The 22,849-nt window shown below is 33.8% G+C and overlaps 4 protein-coding genes and 2 pseudogenes across 5 annotated transcripts; 2 read left to right on the forward strand and 4 right to left on the reverse strand.

The window, feature by feature from the left end:
- The first annotated feature begins 257 nt into the window (after positions 1 to 257).
- On the forward strand, positions 258 to 8,381 carry LOC106107364 (protein HGV2). Its single transcript, XM_013288199.1, has 9 exons — positions 258 to 439; positions 1,071 to 1,243; positions 1,586 to 1,683; positions 2,231 to 2,442; positions 2,898 to 2,991; positions 3,436 to 3,576; positions 4,305 to 4,379; positions 5,402 to 5,643; positions 7,336 to 8,381. Exons 2-9 carry the CDS (start codon positions 1,071 to 1,073, stop codon positions 7,525 to 7,527), a joined length of 1,227 nt encoding a protein of 408 aa, XP_013143653.1. The 5' UTR covers positions 258 to 439; the 3' UTR covers positions 7,528 to 8,381.
- An 834-nt stretch (positions 8,382 to 9,215) lies between these two features.
- LOC106107365 lies at positions 9,216 to 10,311 on the reverse strand (annotated as a pseudogene).
- Positions 10,312 to 11,844: 1,533 nt separating this feature from the next.
- On the reverse strand, positions 11,845 to 13,794 carry LOC106106964 (prostaglandin reductase 1-like). Its single transcript, XM_013287623.1, has 2 exons — positions 13,687 to 13,794; positions 11,845 to 13,166 (listed from the first exon to the last, which is right to left on the reverse strand). The coding sequence occupies exon 2, from the start codon at positions 13,140 to 13,142 to the stop codon at positions 12,135 to 12,137; it is 1,008 nt and encodes a 335-aa protein (XP_013143077.1). The 5' UTR covers positions 13,143 to 13,166; positions 13,687 to 13,794; the 3' UTR covers positions 11,845 to 12,134.
- A 2,035-nt stretch (positions 13,795 to 15,829) lies between these two features.
- LOC106107485 lies at positions 15,830 to 18,220 on the reverse strand (annotated as a pseudogene).
- A 697-nt stretch (positions 18,221 to 18,917) lies between these two features.
- On the forward strand, positions 18,918 to 22,548 carry LOC106107496. Its single transcript, XM_013288374.1, has 4 exons — positions 18,918 to 19,338; positions 19,564 to 19,643; positions 21,827 to 21,989; positions 22,352 to 22,548. Exons 1-4 carry the CDS (start codon positions 19,011 to 19,013, stop codon positions 22,507 to 22,509), a joined length of 729 nt encoding a protein of 242 aa, XP_013143828.1. The 5' UTR covers positions 18,918 to 19,010; the 3' UTR covers positions 22,510 to 22,548.
- LOC106107495 (prostaglandin reductase 1-like) lies at positions 19,650 to 21,381 on the reverse strand. Of its 2 annotated transcripts, none has more exons than XM_013288372.1 (2): positions 21,262 to 21,381; positions 19,650 to 20,716 (listed from the first exon to the last, which is right to left on the reverse strand). In XM_013288372.1, the coding sequence occupies exons 1-2, from the start codon at positions 21,325 to 21,327 to the stop codon at positions 19,700 to 19,702; spliced, it is 1,083 nt and encodes a 360-aa protein (XP_013143826.1). In that variant the 5' UTR covers positions 21,328 to 21,381; the 3' UTR covers positions 19,650 to 19,699. The 2 variants fall into 2 exon arrangements, with proteins under 2 accessions (XP_013143826.1, XP_013143827.1); XM_013288373.1 differs by having other exon boundaries at positions 21,074 to 21,354.
- Positions 22,549 to 22,849: the final 301 nt, after the last annotated feature.

A 22,849-nucleotide genomic window follows, 5' to 3' on the forward strand; every position in this document is an offset into this window, starting at 1 on the left:
CAAGTTTTACAAAATTAAAACTTGTTTGACAGTGTTACCTGAAATAAGGTAATGAGATTATCACATTATTTTTGGTATAATCCTGTACATGATAAAACTATTACAAAAATAAATACAATTGAGTTAATTAGGGTAGTTTGAGGTTGCAATTAATTTTGATTTAATTTCCATTATTGTATTGCAAGGCGCAAGCGAAAAAAGCCAAATATATTTTTACCATTTTAGATACTTACACTTACACATAGCAATAGCAACACTGCATTGACAAAGTACGAAACGAAACGAACGAACGTGCCGTGCCGATTAATGTGATGTGAAAGGGAAAGTAATTTCTTCTTGATTTTAGTGAAATAAAGTCACAAACTATACTTTTATCGTATCGACAAGCAGGAGCGACAAATATATATTATTTCAGCAACTATTAACACACTCAATAACTGTAAGTATTAACACTTTTGACAAAAACTTCAATCATCAATTTGGCGGTAACAGTCAAATACTGTCTTACACTCAGTAAATTAGTAATTAAGTCGTTTTCATTATAGGTTAGGGGCTCTTTAGATCGTATTTGCTGATTTATGTTAGGAATTTATAGGATTATTATACGCTGCACGTGGCATTTTACATTCCTATTGTTTTCTTTACAACAGTTGTCACGTTGACCGTTACAACCCGGCACGGCAAGTATGCAATTGCGAGTTTCCAATTTGCAAACTTTTAGATACTAGAATAGTTTCACACACAGTATTTGTTTATATCGTCTCATTTATTTTTATTATTTGTATGTTAGTAATGTAAATAAGTTATAAATTAAGATTACCCGTTCAAATAATGTAATCTACATTTATGAACTCAAAATTGTACTTAACTGATCAGAAACTTTAGCCCTAAACTTATAGAGATAGATAATATAAGTGGCACTTAAACATTCCTGAAGTCTGTATATGACATTAAATCTTAAATAAAAAATTTGTGGTTTAATCATAATTTTGCCAGTTATTACTTAAAAATGACGATCATAGTATTAAATAATTAATATGAAAATTAAATTAAATTATATATTTTTTTAGATGGATGATGTAGCAGATGTTATTTCATCACCCGCGGAGTTGTTAAGTGTAGGCAGGAGACATCTCGCAGTCAGAGACTACAATGCAGCAGCCGAGGCTTTGGCTAAGGCCTGCGAGCTGCTTGCTGCGGAACATGGGGATACCGCTGATCAATGCGCTGAAGCTTATTTATGGTAAGTTTAAGAATTGTGATACATTTCATGTTAAACTTCTGTCTTGGTGAATTATTGAAATTGTTTTATTACAAAGAATATACCACACATCATGTTATTCATTTAGTATAGGCACCTTATATGTCTTACAAATTTTAATAAGATAAAAAGATTGTTTAATTTAATTTATGTTAAAAACTGTAAGATTAAATAAAAAAAAATAAGAACCAGTTTATAGTTTTGTTTCTAAAACAATTTTTCTGACTTAAAATATTACTATGAACAAGTTCTTCTGTGAGAAGAAATATTGCCAGTAAGTATAATAAATAAATAAGTATATTCTAATCTTTTGTAATTCACCAGGTATGGCAAATCTCTTCTTGGCTTATCAAGAGAAGAAAGCGGTGTTTTAGGAGATGGTATGCCAGGAACTGGTAATGCTGATGAAGATGAAAATGGAGGTATGTTTGCTTACATTACATGACTTATTAAAGTTTTGAAAAAATTATATTACTAGTTACTGCCAAATTTAAATAAGAAATGTATTCTTTATGTGTTCTCTCCTTCATTAGTTAAAGTTAGGCAATGAATCTACTGTTGTGGTTGTTTATGGGCAGTGTTCACTTTGCTATTTTGGCATATCCAGGACCTTTGCAAGTTTGCCACCTTATTGATATAAAATGAGACATTTTTAGTTTATTTACAAGTTACATTTTTTTTGTTGAAAATTTAAATGGCCCATGGATACTTGTTGAACTATTAATGTCTTTTCCATGTGTTATGATGACTACACTACAGGCCAGTTGAACAGATTAAAAAAACACAATAATTTCAATAATAAATCTGTGGCCATAGGTCAGAATATGATAAATCAAATATTTTGCATGTTAAGCTGATATGACCAAATGAAAGAGCATTTTTTAGCGATAATACTTAAATTAATAAGACATACTGAGCAAAAATATACTTATTGTTGATCTATGACCACAGAAATATTGTATTATTCAGATCAAGAAGATAATGATGAACAGAATGAAGATGGTGAAGCAGAGACTGAAGCGAATGCTGAAGCAGAGGCTGAAGGGAATGCTGAAGCTAAAATGGAGACTCAGGACAATTCAGTTGACAGCGGAACTAAAGTGGAGAAGACTGAGGCCGAATCTACCACAAAAGATGATGAACCAACTGTGGTGACCAGCGGGACTGATGATGAGAAACCGGTTAGTATTTTCATTACTTTTGAAAAAGTAACTGTTAATTTTAACAACACAGAGAATGGAAACAATAGACTGAACAAATAAATGCTACTTTTTCATTTGCTATTAATGCGCAGTAAACAATATTAAAATCAAATCTTGTCTTTCGCTGTTAAGACTTCCATCTTTATAGAGTCCAAAAATCTATTTAGATCTCAATTGTGCTTTTTGTTACCTCTACTAAGATAACATTTATAAAAACAACTAGCTGTTGCCCGCGACTTCTTCCGCTCGGAATTTAAAAAACAAATGGAAGTATCCTATGTGTTCTTCCAGACTGTCCTCTTACATCTATGCCCAATTTCATCGAAAACCGTTCGTTTAGGCTACAAACTCTAACAAACATCCATCTAAACTTTTGCATCTATGATTTAGTAAGATTAAAAAAACATGTTATTATATTTTAAATTTGTTACCAGGGTACATCAAATGGTGACGCAATGGACGAGTCTATGGCCAATTTGGACAATGAAGACGATATTGACAATCTACAATTAGCTTGGGAAATGCTCGGTGAGTTAAAAATACTTTTATTATTATTATAAAATGTATTTTCTGTTTTCTATTTATGTAATATTATTAATGCGAAAGTTTAGATGTATGGATGGATATTTGTTAGAGTTTGTAGCCTAAACAGCTGAACGGATCTGGGTGACAATTGGCATAGATGTAGAGGATAGTCTGGAAGAAACACATAGGCTACAACTAACTAAGTTTTTTTAAATTAAGTGTGGTTGGAGTCGCAAGCACAAGCTAATTAAAACATAATTCATACTGATTTGAAACTTGTTACTGGTTACTTGGTTTTTTAATAGTTCGATAGGAGGGGGTAATGGATTTAATAAGTGAAAATGCCTAGGAAAGCATATCCACTTTTCATTCCTATGTGTGTTCGACTCTTTGATGAATTTCACAACTTTGTTATTTTTTATTTAATAACGATAATTATGTTTTCAGATCTGTCTCGTAGTATTCTGAAGCGTCGTGCGGAGGGCGGCGGCGGTGACGTCACGCGGCGGCTGCTGGCCGACGTGCACCTCGCGCTGGGGGAGGTCGCCCTCGAAAGTGAGACTTACGACAAAGCTGTCACTGATATGAGTAAGTATGCAATATAATATAAACAATGAAATTTTGACGAATAACTTGTATAAAGTACAAAAATATATTTATGAGTTTGTTTTACATATATTGGCCATTGGGTGGGCGCACACGTAGCCGGCTTTAGGGCATGTTATTAGTAAATCTGTAGTTATTTTTGTCAAGTGTAAATATTTCAATTATATGTAATATATCTTACATGAATTAAATAAATAATCAATTAAATTATATACTATTTACGAAACGGCTGGACCGATTTCGACCGAACTTTCACTAAAGGGTAACTGACATAGACGGGCATATTATAGGCTTTTTTTTTAATTCCGGACTGTCAAAATGGCGTAACGGATCCAAATTTGCAGGCGACCGCTCGTGTTTAAATATAATTACTTGAAATTAATGCTTGGAATGCGGGTTACGTATTTTTCAACCTATCACTGGAACCCGCGTAATAATATATTTAGTAAATTGTGGGGACTCGACAAGGTATTTACACGCCAAGTGTTGAATGGTTGTCTACATTAAAGAAAAACGATTAAAAACTGCCGTTTGAATCTGGCCAGGGCCGGCATTAGGGTAGGGCGTTTTGACAGAAAGGGGCGTCTTAGATATTACGCCCAGGGCGGTCGTAGTGGTGAAACCGGTATCGCGCGTTGCAACTAAAGATATGTCTTTAAAACATGAAATAATTTGTTAAAGTGTGTGATGAATGTTTTTATTTTTTCCAGTGTGCTGTTTGGAAATCCAAAAGGAACTGCACAACAGTGATGATAGATGTATTGCCGAAACTCACTATCAGATTGGTAAGTAGAAATAATTTAAACAACATCAAAACAAATGTTAGATAAATATCCTAATCAAGCAAATTATAGAAAAAAGATGATTAAAAGGTTTTTTTTTATCCAAAAATGTGTAAAAACGTATCTTAAATTTGACACAGATGTAAAACAATCTGGAAGAACATATAGGCTAATAAGTTTTTTAAGAAGGCACGGACCACAGCTACTAAAAAAAAATAAACTAGATTTCGCTCGCGACTCCGTCCGCATGGATTAAAATAAACAAATGTGGCTCTCATGTGTTCTTCTATCTAGACTATCCTTTACATCTATATCAAATATCATCGAAATTCGTTCAGCTGTTTATACTACAAAACAAACTAACAAACATCTAACTAAACTTTCGCATTTATAATATTAGTATGTAGAGTGTAAATAATTTTAACAGTGGTAGTGCCCACTTTAACATCTTAGCACTGCAGGGCACGCCCCCAGTAATACCACGACCACACAGAAGCCAGGCGTGAAATGGAAGCAATTCCGCGTTTCGTCTGATGAGTGTGGTGCCGGAGGTCTAATTTAAATCCCTTTCTCTTTACCACCCTTCTCTTATAAGGAGAGGTTGGGAAGAGGAAGTGGATGTGACGGTGGAGGAGATGCATAATGTTAGGAATAAAATTAGTACCGTGCTATAGAATTGGCGCAACTCTAGATTATCGGCATAATCGTCACGTCCCTAGCTGACAGCTGTCAAATGTCACTAGAAGTATGGATAGATTTGGCGCGCATCCTAAGTCTTGACGAGAAGTATTGCTCTGAGTTAAAAGCGACAGTATCAATTAAATAAGTTGTCTAATAATAAGAAGGGGAAATAACCTCTTTATGTGCGTCTCCTCCTCCGTCGTATAAGGATAGGCAACGCATCTACAATTGCGGATGTCTATGGGCAGCGGTCGTTTCGCCATTTTGGCGGTTATAGCTGGCCGCTTGCTCGTTTGCCACCTTATGTTATAAAAAAAAAAATATATTAAATTTCTTGTTTAAAGGTCTCGCAAACTCTTTGGCATCGAATTTCGAAGACGCAGTAACACATTTCAAGAACGCAGCAAATATTTTAGAATCCAGAATCAAAGCATTAGAGAATGCGAACCCTAAAGATGACGCTACTATAAAGAAATATAAATTAAACGATCCCTTCTATTCTATTGAAGCGGAGATTAAAGAATTAAAGGAACTTTTGCCTGAAATACAAGAGAAAATTCAAGATATGATGGATTATAAAGCAGAGGTAAGACCTTGTGATTGTCTAGAGGATACTAGGAATATGCTAAGAGGTTTAATGTTGAAGGAAAAGAATCATCAAATAGTACAAATTTAAATATTTAGGAACTTTTTTACATTCCGCTGTATCAGGAAAAGTTTAGTTTTTTAATGTTATTGTAATGTTCCTATTGATTTTTTTGTAACGGTATTACATTCCATTCAAACTAATCGGAAAAGAAATTTAATTGCAAATAAAATTGAACTTTATAGTATTGTAATAAGGTTTGATTTTACTTTCTACATTTTTTAATCAACAGTATTAAAATATCATGAGTATGCAGACAGAAATGACATTGACCATAGATTAAATAACTAATTTAAGTCCCTTTCTCTTTACCACCCTTTTTTATAAGGAGAGGATAGGAAGGGGAAGTGGATTTGATGGTGGAGGAGATGCATAAAAGGGGAAGTGTCCTCTTTATGTACGTCTTCTCCTCGTTTGCCACCTTGTTATGAAAAAAAAAACACAATAAGTGAAATCAATTTAATTAAATTCGCATATAATGAAACAGTACATGTGAAAAACGTAAAAAAATGTTTTAAACCCTATTTTAATTGCGGAAAATTCAATTTTACTTGTAGTAAAAATCTGATCTGTTCCAGTCTTGAATCATTGTCAGTGATTAAATTGTGATAATTGGCAAGTAATAGTTTTTAAATATTTGACAGACTTGCTCAGTAGGAGAAATAGACTGAAAAGCCTAAATACTAAGAAAAACTAATTTTCTTACACTTTAGTGGCTTTTTTCGAATTCAGTATTCTATTGTTAATTGTAGTTTATAAGTGCCTTTTTACCTTTTTTTAAAATTAATAGGGATTTACTTATTGTCCTAATGTTTGATTTCTGTGAATTTGGTTATAAAATAAGTACTTATGACTGTGCCTTATGAATCTCAATGAGCATTTAAAATATTCTTAATGTATAAGGAATTTAGTTTGTAATTTTGACCCTAGTGTTATACCACAAGGCCATTTTTGTATTGCGTTTTTTTTTTCTATAATAAATTTATACAAAATTATAACTGTGTATTATTTAATACCCAATACAATAATGACCATGTGGTTCTTACATGGAACCTTAGCTATGAGTTAATTGTGATTTAAAAAGTAAAATTACTAATGGCCTGTCCCGGAATACTTGTAAAAAAAAAATAATCTATGTTGGAAGTATCGTGTTTTGTTACTCTATCTGACAGTTATGTCACTTTTAAGCTATCTGAGCCTCTATCAGTCAGTGGTGGGAAAGGCTCTTACTACATAACATGGTATTAGAAACTTCATTTTAAAATGTATCCAGTATCCATATACCTAACAGCATGTAATTGCTTTTTTTAATAAGAGAAAAATTTGATATTTAAACTAAAAAAACTAAGAAACAAACGATACATAAATGTTTAGAGACATATTTACTTTTATGGTAATGGCAACACTACACACAAATTTTAATGAAATGCCTTTTTTGAATTAATTTAAACAAAGACCTTTTACTTTACTTTTAATTGTCCATGGACAATATCTAGTCATACTAATAGTATAAATGCGAAAGTTTAGATGGATGGATGTTTGTTAGAGTTTGTCGGCTGAATGGTTTTCAATGAAATTTGGCAGACATGAAGAACATAGGCTCCTCACTTACAATCGTAACTTAATTTCCAGACGATAAAACGTGTCCGTGAGACATTATGCCCGGAGAATGGTGAGGGTTCAGGGGAGCCGAGTGTTGCTAGTTCCACCTCCTCAGAACCTAAACCTAAACCTGCAGCATCAGATATTTCACATCTCATCAAGAGGAAGAGGAAGGCCAGTGACAGTGAGGCAGATTCTGCCTCTAAAAGAGTTAATACATGATGTGTGTTTAGTGGAAAGTGATTTAGTGTTAAGAATCCTGCTAAAGTTAAGAAAAAAAAGGTAAGTTTGCTATTTTTTAAGTTAAATCTACTTGAAATCTAATGGTAATTTTATTCTGTTTAATTACTAAATTTCGTTACTTAAAATCAAATATCTTGGTACTGACTTGGAAAAATTGTAATATTTATTTTGTTTAATTTAATGGTTTTTAAGTTTAGTCAGAATATTTTAATGAAAAATTAAAGGGAAATTGATTACTTCTTAATATACTTATACAAATTTGCTACAAATGTTAACTATTTGATAAAATAAGATATTTCTTAAGTGTCTTAATTTTGTTCTTTTTATATAGATAATTCATATTCCATTATTTAAGGGGTATCAGTATCTCTTATTAAATTATAGTACAATATTTAAAAAAAAATCTATATGGGGAATGTTTAAAATTTATGTCTTTATTACAAGCATATAAGGAATAAACCTTAAGTTATGTTCTGTTATTAAAAATGATAGAAATCTCTTGACAATGTAACAAGGTGAAATACTTTTAGCGCAGTTAAATCCCTTGTTGGCAATTTTAACATCTGTCTGTCAATAAATGGAACTGTAATTATTGTTTCCCTAATGATTAAATCCCATCATGAAAAAATATTCCTATTAGATTATGTGGTCAGAGGGCCAATCAGCCCAATATTAGACACCTACTGTTATCAATACCTTTGACAAGTCTCTGACTGAACTAGATTTAAAGTAATGTGCTTGAATCTATTCTACATTAGCATATTAATATAATTTAGTATTTGTAAGTATAAAATAATGTTAATTATTATAATAAACCCATGGGTATGTTTGTATTTTTTTCTTTTATTTATTACTAACCACATCTATTGTTAATAACATGTGTTGAAAAATGGAATTTATATGAAAATGAAACTGAGCTGTGATGGTAATGAATTATCTTATTTAATAACTTAAAAGATATTTTCTATATCAAATTAGAGTAATGAAACATAAATGCAGTTTCATTCTCAGATACTGAAACTATAGTCCATAAGTTGTCTTTAAAAACGTAAAAAAAAACTTTCTCTTATTTTATTCTATAGTATATGTACCCACTCTGATGTCAATTAAAGTCCTCACACATACTCAAGTAAACGTAGCTCAGGTCCACTTAGTACTCCATCTTTGGCAATCCTCCATCTTTGTATAGTTACTCCAACCTTTATGCGTTACCACTTTTATGCCAATGGGTTTATTGATTGGATGTTTTTTACAGTTTGTACTCTAAACAGCTGAACTGGTAGGCCTTTTTTTTCATAGTTCGTATATATTTTTATTACTGCGCGGACGTATTCGCGAGCAACTGCTAGTAGTAAAATAAAGAGGAAAGATTCGATTCTTTTTCCATTGTATAGGTTCAGAAACCACTGAAACGAATAAAAATACGCAATTAACCCTTAATTCGATAGTGTCCACTGTGCCAACTAATTTAAAATCAAAATTTACTGAACTAGTTAAGAGAAAAATACGTAAAATATTTTTTTACTACAAAAAACTCCGTCTAAGTGTTAAAGCAACTTTATCACGGTATAACATAGATTTTACAGAAAAGATAAGAGACGTTTATAAGTTGCGTCACATACAAGGCTAAGGCTAGGGCTAGTTGGGTAAAAAATAAAAGCAGCAACTGTATATGGTCTTTATGTATTTCAATACTTTACACTTTGACTACTGCTTTGCCTTTGTTCTCGCCTTTAAGCATTCCAATAAACGCATCAAGAACATTTTCAAAACCATCTGTTACATGTTCTGCCGCTTTTAACTGTCCGTTCTTTATCCAATCTATCATTTTAGGGATCACTTCCGGCAGCCGATCACGAAATGCAGCGACAACGAATCCTTGTATCTTAAGGGCTTGAAACACTATCGCTGGCTGTAAAATAGTTGCTTTAGGCAAATTCCCCTCTTCATTGTAAGAACTAATGCTTCCACACACAGATACTCTTCCGTTTTTGTTCATTTGATTAATAATAATGCTGCTTATTTCCCCACCGACATTATCGAAATAACAATCCACGCCTTCGGTAGCCGCTTCTTTCAGAGCTTGAGCGACGTCCACAGTTTTGTAATTAAAAGCTTTGTCAAAACCAAGCTCTTTTTCCAACCATTCCACTTTGTCATCGGAGCCAGCAAGCCCTATTACTTTGCAACCTTTGATCTTGGCGATTTGACCTACGAGAGATCCAACAGCTCCCGCGGCGCCAGTTACTACAACTGTTTCGCCGGATTTTGGTTTGCAGATATCTAGGAAACCAACATAGGCAGTAAGGCCAATCAAGCCCAAGGCACCCACACCTAATGAAGGCGACAGACCTTTAAAATCTGGTAGAATGTTAAGATGGTCCAAAGGTCCAGCTTGCACTCCATCTTTAGCGATAAAATAGTCACACCAACCATTATGTGAGACAACTTTGCTTCCAACAGGAAACTTGGGATCTTTGCTTTCCTGTACAACACCCACTTGTAGTCCAAACTGATCATAAGGTACTTTCATTATCTTATTGTACGCACGTAGGTATGGGTCCACACTGATCCATTCTGTCTTGATGAGAATTTCACCATCTTTTAACGGAGGTAAATTATATTCTACTAGTTCGAAGTCTTCACGCTTCGGTACTCCTTTGAAATAGTTTTTAACGACGTACTTTCTTGCTTTAACCATTTTCGATCACTCTTGAAACTTAACTGAAAATAAATATAGCACCTCACATTTATATCACTATTTTACTTATCGGTTATCTCATTTGTTATTTAATACTAGCTGTTACTCGCGTCTTCGTCCGCGTGGAAATAAAAATTCTAATAAATGTAGCCCATGTTACTAAGTGATAACGTAGCTATTTATTGGTGAAATAATTTTTGAAATCAGCCCAGTATTTTTTGAGTTATATCACTACATACAAAAATACAAACATTGATGTTTATAATATAAATATAGAATAGTGCATGTCATCGTCATACAATTTTGGAAATTATTTGAGATCACCCAGTGATTTACGAGAATAATGAAACTGCTTCTTCATTCTTGGAAATTATGAGCAACAGATTGCGCAACTTTTTTTATTTGTATATTATAGTGATATCTGGCTGGACATATATGTAATATCCAAATGTACTCGTAAATAGCGGTGATGGCATTTCTTAAACAACCTTTACTCTATCTTACTAATCATACTTCATACTAATATTATAAATGCGAAAGTTTAGATGGATGGATGGAGGGATAGATGGATGTTTTTTAGAGTTTGTAGCCTAAACGGCTGAACGGATTTTGATGAAATTTGGTACGGTAGGGTACGGTACATTTTTGAATGATGAAAGAGGATAGTCTGGAAGAACACACAGGCTACTTTTTATTCCGGAAATAGTTACGGTTCCTGTGGGATGCATTAATTTTGTATTTTAATGTTTACTTGATAATTCTGCAACGCTTTAACATATCTTATTGAAATTTGGCACAGATATAAAACAAAGTCTAGAGTACACATGGGATAAGGTTCATCCCCGAAAAATGTCCGGTTCCCAAGGGACATGTTATTCACACACATAGTTCGTCTGTTTTCTAATACTACGCTGATGAAGTCGCGGGCAACAGCTAGTATTATACATGCAAAAATTTATATGGATGGATGTTTGTTAGAGTTTGTAGCTTACACGGCTGAACGGATCACAATCAAACTTGGCATAGACGTAGAGGATAGGCTGGAAGAACACATAGAGTACTTGCTTTTGTTTTTTTTATTCCGCGCGGACGAAGTCGAGGGCGAAAGTTAGCATGTGCATAATAGACCAAAATTCGTTCTACAGCTAGGTGAATATTTTTTTACGCGTAAGCACTATATTTTTATAACAAATTTTATAACAACTTTGTAAATAAGTTATGCATATCCGTGTTATCTCTAAAAGTGTGATAATACACCACTGTGTGAGAATTTCGTCATTTACTTGTTATTGTCTTATTTCTTGTTTAAATTTTGTGAACTTCCAGAAGGGTAGACAAATATGATGTTTAATTCTATTCTTCTAAAGTCGCAACGGACTCCTTTTTAATGTGTGAATATGTTAATTGTCATAATGGAATATACACTTTTTAAAATAAAACTACAGCCTTATAAATAAACGTGGTATAAAGTTAAATAAAGGAATGAACTCGGTATAAACAAATGTTAGTACAAATTTTAACTTTATACCGCGTTTATTTTTAAGGCTGCTATAGTAAACCTTCATGAAACTGAGTTATCGGGAAAAGTAAACAAAGATCATATTATTATTTATTTTATTTAAAAAATAAATCACATTCCTGCGAAAAACATTTGTAAAAACATGGACAACAATATTGACAAAGATACGTTTCTTATTATCGATTTGTAAGAAACTACAGAAAAGTTCCTATAGTATGTTTAAATACATTAATCGATGGGAATTTTTAAATACAATGCGAATCACCATCTTCTCGAAATCTAGATTTTCTCCATCGATATTACAAACAGACACTCCAATATGTATAGTCTTATAGATATATTCTGGTATTATAGTTGGTTACTTGGTTAAGCCTTCACAACGGCTTTACCTGTGTTTTCACCAGCAAGCATTCCAATGAATGCATCAAAAATGTTATCAAAGCCTTCTGTCACATGTTCCCTTGCCTTCAACTGTCCGCTCTTGATCCAATCTACTAGTTGAGCGAACCCTTCTTGCCACCTGCTGTACCATTCCCAGACTAGAAATCCGCGCACTGTAAGTTGCTGGAAGACTAATGCTGGCTGTAAAATTGTCGCTTTGGGCATCACTGACGCATCCTCATTGTATGCGCTGATGCTACCACATACAGCTACTCTTCCGTATTTGTTCATTTGATTGATAATAATACTGCTTATTTCCCCACCGACGTTATCGAAGTAGGAATCCACGCCATTAGGAGCGGCTTCTTTCAGAGCTTTAGCGACGTCCACAGTTTTATAATTGAAGGCTCTGTCAAATCCAAGTTCTTTTTCCAACCATTCTACTTTATCATCGGAGCCAGCAAAACCAATTACTTTGCATCCCTTAATCTTTGCAATTTGTCCCACAAGAGATCCCACAGCACCTGCTGCTCCGGTCACTACAACTGTTTCACCGGCTTTTGGTTTGCAGATTTCAAGGAAACCGAAATACGCGGTTGCTCCCGGCATCCCTACAGCACCCACTCCTAATGATGGCGAAAGACCTTTCAAATCTGGTAGAGCATAAACGTGGTCAACAGGTCCACTAGGGACTCCATCTTTAGCGATGGTATAATCGCACCAACCTTTATGCGTTACGACTTTGCTACCAACAGGGAATTTAGGATCTTTACTTTCCTGTACAACACCGACTTGGAATCCGAATTGATCGTAAGGTACTTTATTATTCTTGTTGTACGCACGTTGATACGGGTCCACACTGAGCCACTCAGTCTTAAGTAGAATCTCGCCATCTTTTAACGGAGGTAGTTCATATTCTACTAATTCGAAGTCTTCCCGTTTGGGAACACCTTTGAAGTAGTTTTTCACTACGAATTTTCTTGCCTTCACCATGATTGGTCACTGATCGAAGTTCAACTGAAAATAGAATAAGGATTTTATTGTTATTTAATAACTTGCCTACTAGATTGTCAATTATCTTATCTAAAAATAGTTATCTTTAGCGATTTATAGGTATATTGATTAGGTATTTACTTACATGTAGTAAAATATAAAGTTTTAATCAACAAATTAGCAGAATATAGTTAATTTATGTATTATTACCATTTTATTTGGTTTACGACAATAGTTAAATGGTGGAACCGAAACAATAGACAACATTATCGAAATACCCTTATATTAAATAATTGGCGATTGAAATATTGTATAATGACGTCAAAAATGATCATTATTAAAAAGTAACTTGGTGTAAGATTAATAATAAATCGATTAGGACATTAAGTAAAAAAGGAAATAACACTTAATGTTAGTTGTAAGAACACATATTAAGTTAAAGTCAAGTAAAAAATTATTGATACTATTAAAGAATACATTTAAAATTATTATTGTACTAATACTGAAAGATTTCTACACGTGTGAAATATTTGTTAATACTTACATTTATGTTCTATAAATTCTTTGAATATCAAAGCAAAATACAACACACGTCCGTCTGGCGTATAGTGTGGGGAGTAATGAAAAGACGAGTCATTGTCCAACAAGTTTTATTACGTAATATCGTCATACTGATTTGACCTTGTGGCTTCTACACGTAATCGTGTTTCCAATGTCAAGGCAGCATTAAAAACATATCGTTATCTCTGTTCTTTCATACAGAATGAAAGAGATCGATGTTACATTTTTGTATGTTTTTCGGCAGTGGAAATGGGTTTGCACAAAACGTGAACAAATATAAGATGTATCATGTTATTGTACAAATATTTGCAAATATTAATAATGTATGTTATCGGATCGTAATATGCAACAATAATGTAGGTAGTACATAAGTGTAATGAATCCCGATAATACTCTTATTTTAATTTTTTTATGTTTCAAATGTTTTTATCGAAATATATAAGATTTGTTAAAACTTATAAAGTACTCCCTTTCGCATACGACTCCGTCCGCGTGCAATTATAAAGAAAGTAAGTAGCCTATGTGTTCTACCAGACTATGCTCCACAGCTATGCCAAATTCCATTGATATCCGTTCAGACTGCATCAGTCTTCCCACTACACTAGACTACAAACTAACAAACATCAAAACACCCAAACATCCAAACATCTAAACTTTTGCATTTATAATACTAAGATTGGTATGCTAGACATTTAAATAAGTCTAGCCCGGTGAGAGGTGTTGCTATTGGTTGTTTCTGTCTACTACCTAAATCCTGCATCTATTAAAAATTGCGTAAAAAGACGGCGCTAGTGAGCTATCATGATTTAGTTTCACATATGTCCGCTGGATCAGGTGGCGCTTTGGTCTATACAAATAATCCATTTGACTGTATTTTATTGACCAAGAAGCGAGAGAATATCTTAGTAATGGAATATTTTTTGTCACAAAATCGAGAAAAAAATTGACAATTCAGTATGTTAAATTATTGAAAAACATGCAAATTGCTACATGCCTTATCAGACTCTACGTGGAAGACAATCAATTAGTACTATTACCTCTAAATACATAGCATAGTACTGTATAAGTAAATAAGTAAACATGAAGTTTATTCAATGACAATGCAAAAACATTTCGGTTTTAGACTACAAATATTATGTGAGTAAATATTACACAATTTGAACTGTCTATTCTGCATTAAGTTAAATTGAAGCGAGATATTTTAGAATCAATTGTACACAACTATATTGTTTATGGCTGTCTCCCATATAGCATCCATAGATTAATGTCCAGGAGGAAATCTTAGTGCTAACACTTAAAATAGAAATTGAATTTTGTACTTACTTTTTAAAATCGCCTAAACTGTCACATTGCCAACGTCACATGGAGAGAAGCATGCTTAACATCAAATTACGAGATCGATGGACTAACCCAAGAATACGAGATAAAACAAAAGTAAACGACGTTTCTAAAAAAATCAAAAAACTAAAATGGACGTGGACTGGACATATAATGAGGACTGATAAGGACAAATGGACTAGAGAAGTAATAGAATGGAACCCGAGGGATGGGAAAAGACAGAGGACGTCAAATAAAGAGATGGCATGATGACTTACCGAAGGGATGGAGAAGACTAGCTAGGGACAGGGAATTATGGAAGAATCTAGGGGAGGCCTTGTCGAAGGACAACCTGACAAAGCAACTGGATGCTGAAAATAACTTATATACATATTGTTATTTTTTAATTTTAATACTTTTTATTTTTCTGTATATCATATTTAAGAGTTAGATCTATGTAAAAAAAAATTGTCAGAGAAAAGGTTTATCTTATCTTAAACAAGATGCATTAAGGAAAATATTCCTAATCATAATAATGTATGAAATGTTATTGGGCCATCTATTTAATTATTACACACCCTAAATTGTAAAACTGGAGAAACGCCACTTTAGTTAATGTAAGGCAAAAATCTACGGTCTCGGCTTACACTTAATATTACGTAATAATCAAACTTAAATATATAGGGTGCAAGCAAAGTTTTGACATCATGTTGACGAGAAAAGTAAACAAGGACTTAATTATTATTAAGTTTATTTATAAAAATGTATTATTATATATTTCAACCAAAAAATATATATCACACCTCTAATCTTACTATATTGTAAGAAATAAAAAAAAAACATAACAAATACAAATAATTAATTTAAATTATGATACATTAGGATTATTTTGGTTGTTCAAACCTTCACCACAGCTTTTCCTTTGTTTTCACCAGCTAGCATTCCAACGAATGCGTCAAAAATGTTGTCAAAACCTTCTGTCACATGTTCTCTGGCCTTCAACTGTCCGCTCTTGATCCAGTCCACAAGTTGAGCGAACCCTTCCTGCCATCTACTGTACCATTCCCAGATGAGGAACCCACTCACCGTGATTTGCTGAGATACTAACGCTCGCTGTAAAATTGTTGCTTTAGGCAACTTTGACGCATCCGCATTGTACGAGCTGATGCTACCACATACAGCTACCCTTCCGTAACTGTTCATTTGATTAATAATAATACTGCTAATTTCCCCTCCAACGTTATCGAAGTAACAATCAACGCCATTAGGAGCGGCTTCTTCCAGAGCTTTAGTGACGTCAACAGTTTTATAATTGATAGCTTTGTCAAATCCAAGTTCTTTTTCCAACCATTCTACTTTATCATCAGAGCCAGCAAAACCAATTACTTTGCATCCCTTAATCTTTGCGATTTGTCCAACAAGAGATCCCACAGCTCCTGCTGCTCCGGTCACTACAACTGTTTCGCCGGCTTTTGGTTTGCAGATTTCGAGGAAAGCAAAATAGGCAGTTACTCCTGGCATGCCTACAGCACCCACTCCTAAAGATGGCGAAAGACCTTTCAGATCGGGCAGGGCGTATATACGGTTAAAGGGCCCACTGAAATCTCCATCTTTACCGATGGTATAATCACTCCAACCTAAGTGTGTTACTACTCTGATGCCTATAGGAAACCTGGGATCCTTACTATCCTGTACCACTCCAACTTGGAACCCGAACTGATCATAAGGTACCTTGATATCTGAATTGTACGCGCGTAGGTATGGATCCACACTGAGCCATTCGGTTTTTATAAGGATCTCACCATTTTGTAACGGAGGTAGTTCATATTCTACTAATTCAAAGTCTTCTCGTCTAGGAACTCCTTCGAAGTAGTTTTTCACCACGTATTTCCTTGCCTTGACCATGATTTGTGACCGGTAGAAGTTCAACTGCAAATAGAATTGTAATGTTATTTTTATTGATTGTGAAAATATCGTGTAAATTATCTTATCTAATAATGAGTATAGTTCCGCGGATAAATTGATTAGGTATATTTATAGTCAAAGCCAGACCGGAAATAAAAAACCCTTTTGTGAGGGCGCCACAATCACCTATATATTGGAACATTCTACATCGACATCAATACGTCTGACAAGCAAAAGCCACTGACCCCTTAAAATGGACAGGCTATAAACTGTCGTATTTTGTGTTTATTTGATTTTCACAATAGACTAACTATAATTTCCAAACGATTGCCTCACTATTTATGACTAAATATGTAAATCTAGTATTTCGCAAATTGTTTTACTTCCCTGGAAAAACCAATTAGTAAAATACATGTACCTTCTTTTACCATACTAATGTTATAAAGCATAAATACACAGTTTATTTCGTACGTTTCGGCAATCACAGCATATTTTTGTAATATATTTTTTTATGTTTTTGTAATATATTTTTTATATTTTTGTAATATATAAAAGCCTCACACTTGCTATAGCTACGACTTAGGGGTGGGTAAGTTGCAAAGTTGCTGTGTGAGAAGTTCAACGAAATAATGACCTCTGTGATAGACACCCGCATTTGCAGATTCATTGGTTGCCTTCGACAGAGGAGAGACAGAGAGACGTACGAAAAGAGTATATTTACCCTTTCTATGTGTACTCTCTTAAAAATGGTTATTTTAATAATAATTGAATTGCAGAGTTAAATAATAAAGTAAATGGATTGTAAAATATGATTTACCAAATCTAGATGAAAATAATAGCTATTTATGTGATATTTTAAAACGAAATTACTTGAAAGGTTAAAACAAATTTATTCATGTCAAAATTTTATATGCCTGACGTTTTTTTGTATAATTATCATTATTAAAACATTTTTTAACAATAAAAAAATAATAATTTGATCACGTTATCATATTTATTTTCAATTTATATAACGGTTGGTTTGAAACTCAGAAACAAAGAAAATTATTGGACGTTAGTCCTAAATCTTTGCTAAATAGAGTTATGAATAAAATAAAGAAAAAAACTCCAGACTGATGATAGAGTTTACATGTTACATGGTAATTCCATTAAAACATACACATTGGATAGGATCGAAGATACTTACATTTAATTCAGGTTTTGCGTGTTATATTGTTGAAAAAAATTATGAAAAAAGTATTTTTCACACAACAGCTTAGCGTAAGGCTCAGGGAATAATGAAAACATTAGCCATTGACAAAACAGTTATACTGTCGTCGCGGTGTATATTTGACCTTGAAGGTTCTGCGCTTATCATCGATTATCTCTGTTCTTTTCAAAGAGAATGAAAAGGACCTCAATAATTATAGAGATGATTCGGCAGGAAATCGCCGTAACAGTGATCAATAAATCATTTTGTGACTTTTGTCGTAAGTTTTTTTTTGTTTTGGCGTAATCGTAACTTTATAAGAGTATGGCATTGTACATATTGAAATAGTCTACAAGATCCGAGATTACGTCTTTATCAAATAAATACGAGCAGTGTTTCCTAAATTAGCAAGTATGTAGTGATCTTTTTAGAATAGATTCATCTAGATCACGAATGGTGTCCTTTTTCGTATCAACATGCCTATTTCAAAAAAAATCCAAAAAATGTTACCAAATTTTAGTTTAGTGATTATTACGTACATTCTGTAGGGTATGGAATCAAGTCGTTTTCGCTCATAAATATCTGCTTAATTTTTTTTCGTAGTGCATAATGAATTTTCTGTTCAGCAGTGGACCCAAAATTTTGTCGCGTGCCATAAGTTCACAATTCCATTCAAAGTTGCGGGAATTGGAACAAATAATAGAGGCAAAGGTAGAGGAAAGAAAAGCTGTAATATTCTGAAGACCTATCCATATGTACAGATCAGTGTCTGCATCTGTTACACTGACATTTCCGACTTAATATGATGACATTTGTCAATTTTAAATGTAACGCCTTCAAACTCAACTTTTGATTATTAGAAATTTCAAATTACAAAATTAAGGCTATTTTAAAAGATGGCCAGTGGTGACTCACCTTGTCCTCAATACCTGACATATTCTAAATCTAGGGTTCCGTTATTGGGTGCTCTCATCGATTACGTGGATACTAGTATACAATATTTATGGACAAAATCTTTCGTTGCAGCTGAGCAAATGCACGTACAGACATCTAAATCTACTTTATCAATCTCTTTCTTGACTTTCGTATGCTTAGTGCTAGGTTTGCTTGCGAACGTCAAGATGGAAGTTGTAACTATTGACGAATCTACTTTGGAACACGATCTCCATATTGTTTTATTGAGTGAGGAATATAAATTGTATGTAGACGATATAGATGTATCTAGTAAGTACAATTTATGCCAATTTACACTTTCCCAAAACAAGACCTGACCTTAATATCAATGTGCTTTGTAATGTTATATCAAAAACAGTTCCAATTAAATTATAATGGACGTGTTGAGTGACATTTGATTACTAAGTTTAGGTCATGATTTGATAAACTCTTTGCCTTTAATCAAAATGTTATATTAAAAAGTTGTATTGAATTTATCATTTCGTATATTCACAGAAATATTATGCTGTATTGAAGCTTCAGACACATTATTAGTTTTGATATCCTGTTTCTTGATATGCAATTCTGGATTTGCGGTAAATATGATAGAAATATTAGTTATTTTTTCTATAGTTTAGCGCACTACACGTTATTACATTCTAACAACAGCCTTGCCCACATTTTCTCCTGCTAACATCCCTACGAAGGCACCAAATACGTTATCAAAACCTATCGTTACATGTTCTTTTACTTTGAGTTGTCCCGTTTTTATCCAATTAACAATAACTGGTAAAGCTTCATGCCATCTATCGGCAAATCTTGATACATTAAAACCTTCAAGTTGAATCTGTTTACCAGCTATAAATGGTTGTACAATTGATGCTTTTGACATTTTATCTGGATTGTCATTGTATGAACTTATACTGCCGCAGCAAGCAACTCTTCCGAAAGTATTCATTTCTTTAATAATTACACTGCTTATTTCTCCACCAACATTATCGAAGTAACAATCAACACCATAGGGGGCTGCATTTTTTAAAACCTCTGAAATATCAACTGTTTTATAATTAAACGCAAAATCAAAACCGAGTTCGTCTTCTAAAATTCTTACTTTCTTGTCCGAGCCAGTGAAACCGATTACTCTGCATCCTTGAATTTTAGCGATTTGTCCTACCAAAGAACCTACTGCACCAGCAGCACCTGTTACGACAACAGTTTCTCCAAACTTTGGTTTGCAAATATCTAGAAGTCCAAAATAAGCAGTCGCTCCCGGTCTACCGAGAACACCAATTCCATAAGACGTAGGCAGGGCTTCAAAATCTGGTAGTTTATAAGTTCTGAGTGGTTCCTCTTCGTTCATATCTACTATACCGTAATCACACCAACCGATATGAGATACAATTTTAGTACCAACGGGATATTTGTTGTGGTGGCTTTCTATAACTTGTCCGATTTGAGATGAAAATTGGTCGAACGGTAGGCGATACATAGCATTGCGAGCGCGTAAGTATGGATCTACGCTGATCCATTCAGTTTTAACTAAAACCTCACCGAGTTTTAAAGCTGGCAGTACAAATTCCACTATTTCAAAATCATCCCGCTTCGGTACACCTTCAAAATGTTTCTTCACTATGTACTTTCGTGCTTTTAGCATTTCTTTTAAATTGCACTACGAATTGAATAAAGAGTAAAATAATAATGAACCATTTATAAATGATAAGTGCTGATAGTTACTTTTATATGTATATATGTCAATTAAAATAATTGTATTTGTGATAAAAAAAAAACATTTTTTTTTCTTAAATGATATTTTTCAAGTAATTATTTATTTAATTAGTCAATAATATAAAAAGCCATATGCGTAATGGATGAGGGTACGGACGTCCGACCACGTGATCGAGGGTTCGAATTCCGCCGTCCTATTGTAAACCATATCTACTAGAGGTGTGAACTAGAAATATTAGTGAATGAAAAAAATCTATTTAAATCTGTATCTTCAGAACAACTGAATGGATCTCCTCCTCACCTCTTTTAGGGATAAAAGGCATAGAACATAGTCTGGAAGAACATACATACTACTGAGTTTTTTTTTTATTCCGCTCAGACGGAATCTCGGGTGACACGTAGTTTATTAACAAAGTACTTAATAGGAAATATAAATAAAAGTATATATATCATCCATCATGATATCATAGTTATCATTGTTAGAATTACCTCAGCGAAATTGTTATTTAGTAATTCAACATTTTGACAGCTATCGTAAATGACTTTTGACTTCATAGCCCACAACGATGACGAGTGATTTTACAGACGTAAGTTACCGGATATGAAAATCGATAGCGATAATAATGTTGATACCATTACGTTACCGTATTACAAATATTGTGCAATAGTTTTTGTAGACTACGATATAGGCTTCGCCTATGTGAACTGGTCAACTGCCTCTCCCTTCCATACAAAATCATAAAACGTATTTTTCATTAAAATACGTGTTGATAAACAACTTCCGTTGAATCTTTACTACTAGTCCCTTTTAACCATCGGCTATCTCTCACCTCCCTTGGTCGTTGGCTAGCCCCCCTTGTTCGTCGGCCAGCATCGCCTGTATTAATTTAACAAATTAATAAGGTTCAGAGTGTTTTCTACGCAATATTCCATATTATATCAAGACATTGCGCTCTTCATTACTCGCTTTAGGTTGTTTTTCCTTCGCATCGTCCTCTGCATCAGGTTATACTGCAGGCTACATCGTACTCACATGCTTGTAATCTTTGTCCAGCGTCATCCTACTTGCGAGTACATGTATCTACCCTGGATGGGGGTGACACTGCGCGGGCTGGCTCTGCGTCAGCTGCCGACGTGCGCTGCCCTCCTGTACACGATGTACGTCGCTAACGAAGACATTAACACATTGTTTCTAACGTCATTCGCCTTATTATTCAGTAAGTGAACGGGGAGTCTAAGATTTTTTTTACGCTCAGGCTTTACCAGGAATCGTGGGAACGTTTTCGTAACATTATCGAAAAATTTTGCATTAGGTATACAGTGACCAAAACGAGTGTTAACTCCACCAACCAATCGATTTACAAATCTACTCGATGACGTTACAAATAGGTTCTCGTAACTATCACATAGATATACGTGGTAGACCCTCAAATGACTATCCTTTTCTTTGAAAACTAGGGACAACATGCAGTTGATCTAGACTATCAAATTCAAAAACGAAATCAAAAAAACTTAGCACAGATAATCAAGATTTTTTCTTTGTACCAGACATTAACTAGTTAAAAATCCATTTAACCAGTTACAGAGTTACGTTTGTGGTTGGAGGTGGTAAGACTGGTATGTCTCCGATGGGAAGCAAACGAACAAGTGAAGATATGCGGCTTGGAGCAAGAAGTCAAGACTCTTTGGAGCAATGAAGAGGTGCCCAGCATTGAAGTGTCTAATTTTGTTTATTAAACCTTGTGAAATGGTGAGAAATTATCAAAAGTGACTCCTAAAATGTGTTTGCGTTGTTTTTTGTTACTTGTAATTTGTACATTCGTTTTTTTGGAAAACATAGAAATGAAAGTAATGGTTAATGTGTCTATGCGTTTCATTAAAATTAGGTTTCAGTAAATCGTCCCAAGATGAACAACTAAAGCTGGATCCGCCGTTGCCAAGATGGCTTGATTACATCTTTCAGTTCAACTCGAAGATTTCTTAGAATTGAATATTGACGAAGTTTAACATCTTACCTACACACAGTTAATCGCGAATTAAATCAAGGGAAATACGTAGTCTGAGTATTATAGAAGTA

Source organism: Papilio polytes, unplaced genomic scaffold (genome assembly GCF_000836215.1).
Source record: "Papilio polytes unplaced genomic scaffold, Ppol_1.0 DF822067.1, whole genome shotgun sequence".
Lineage (NCBI taxonomy): Eukaryota > Metazoa > Arthropoda > Insecta > Lepidoptera > Papilionidae > Papilio > Papilio polytes.

Excerpts from the sequence above, each read along its gene's own strand:
- LOC106107496 (XM_013288374.1), top strand. The coding sequence starts at position 19,011 with ATGGCCAGTGGTGACTCACCTTGTCCTCAATACCTGACATATTCTAAA. Across the intron at positions 19,339-19,563 it reads AGACGATATAGATGTATCTA|AAATATTATGCTGTATTGAA; the intron begins GTAAGTACAATT and ends GTATATTCACAG. Across the intron at positions 19,644-21,826 it reads TATGCAATTCTGGATTTGCG|CGTCATCCTACTTGCGAGTA; the intron begins GTAAATATGATA and ends ATCTTTGTCCAG.
- LOC106107364 (XM_013288199.1), top strand. The coding sequence starts at position 1,071 with ATGGATGATGTAGCAGATGTTATTTCATCACCCGCGGAGTTGTTAAGT. Across the intron at positions 1,684-2,230 it reads TGATGAAGATGAAAATGGAG|ATCAAGAAGATAATGATGAA; the intron begins GTATGTTTGCTT and ends TGTATTATTCAG. Across the intron at positions 2,992-3,435 it reads ATTAGCTTGGGAAATGCTCG|ATCTGTCTCGTAGTATTCTG; the intron begins GTGAGTTAAAAA and ends TTATGTTTTCAG.
- LOC106107495 (XM_013288372.1), bottom strand. The coding sequence starts at position 21,327 with ATGAAGTCAAAAGTCATTTACGATAGCTGTCAAAATGTTGAATTACTA. Across the intron at positions 20,717-21,261 it reads TAAATAACAATTTCGCTGAG|TGCAATTTAAAAGAAATGCT; the intron begins GTAATTCTAACA and ends TTCAATTCGTAG.
- LOC106106964 (XM_013287623.1), bottom strand. The coding sequence starts at position 13,142 with ATGGTGAAGGCAAGAAAATTCGTAGTGAAAAACTACTTCAAAGGTGTT.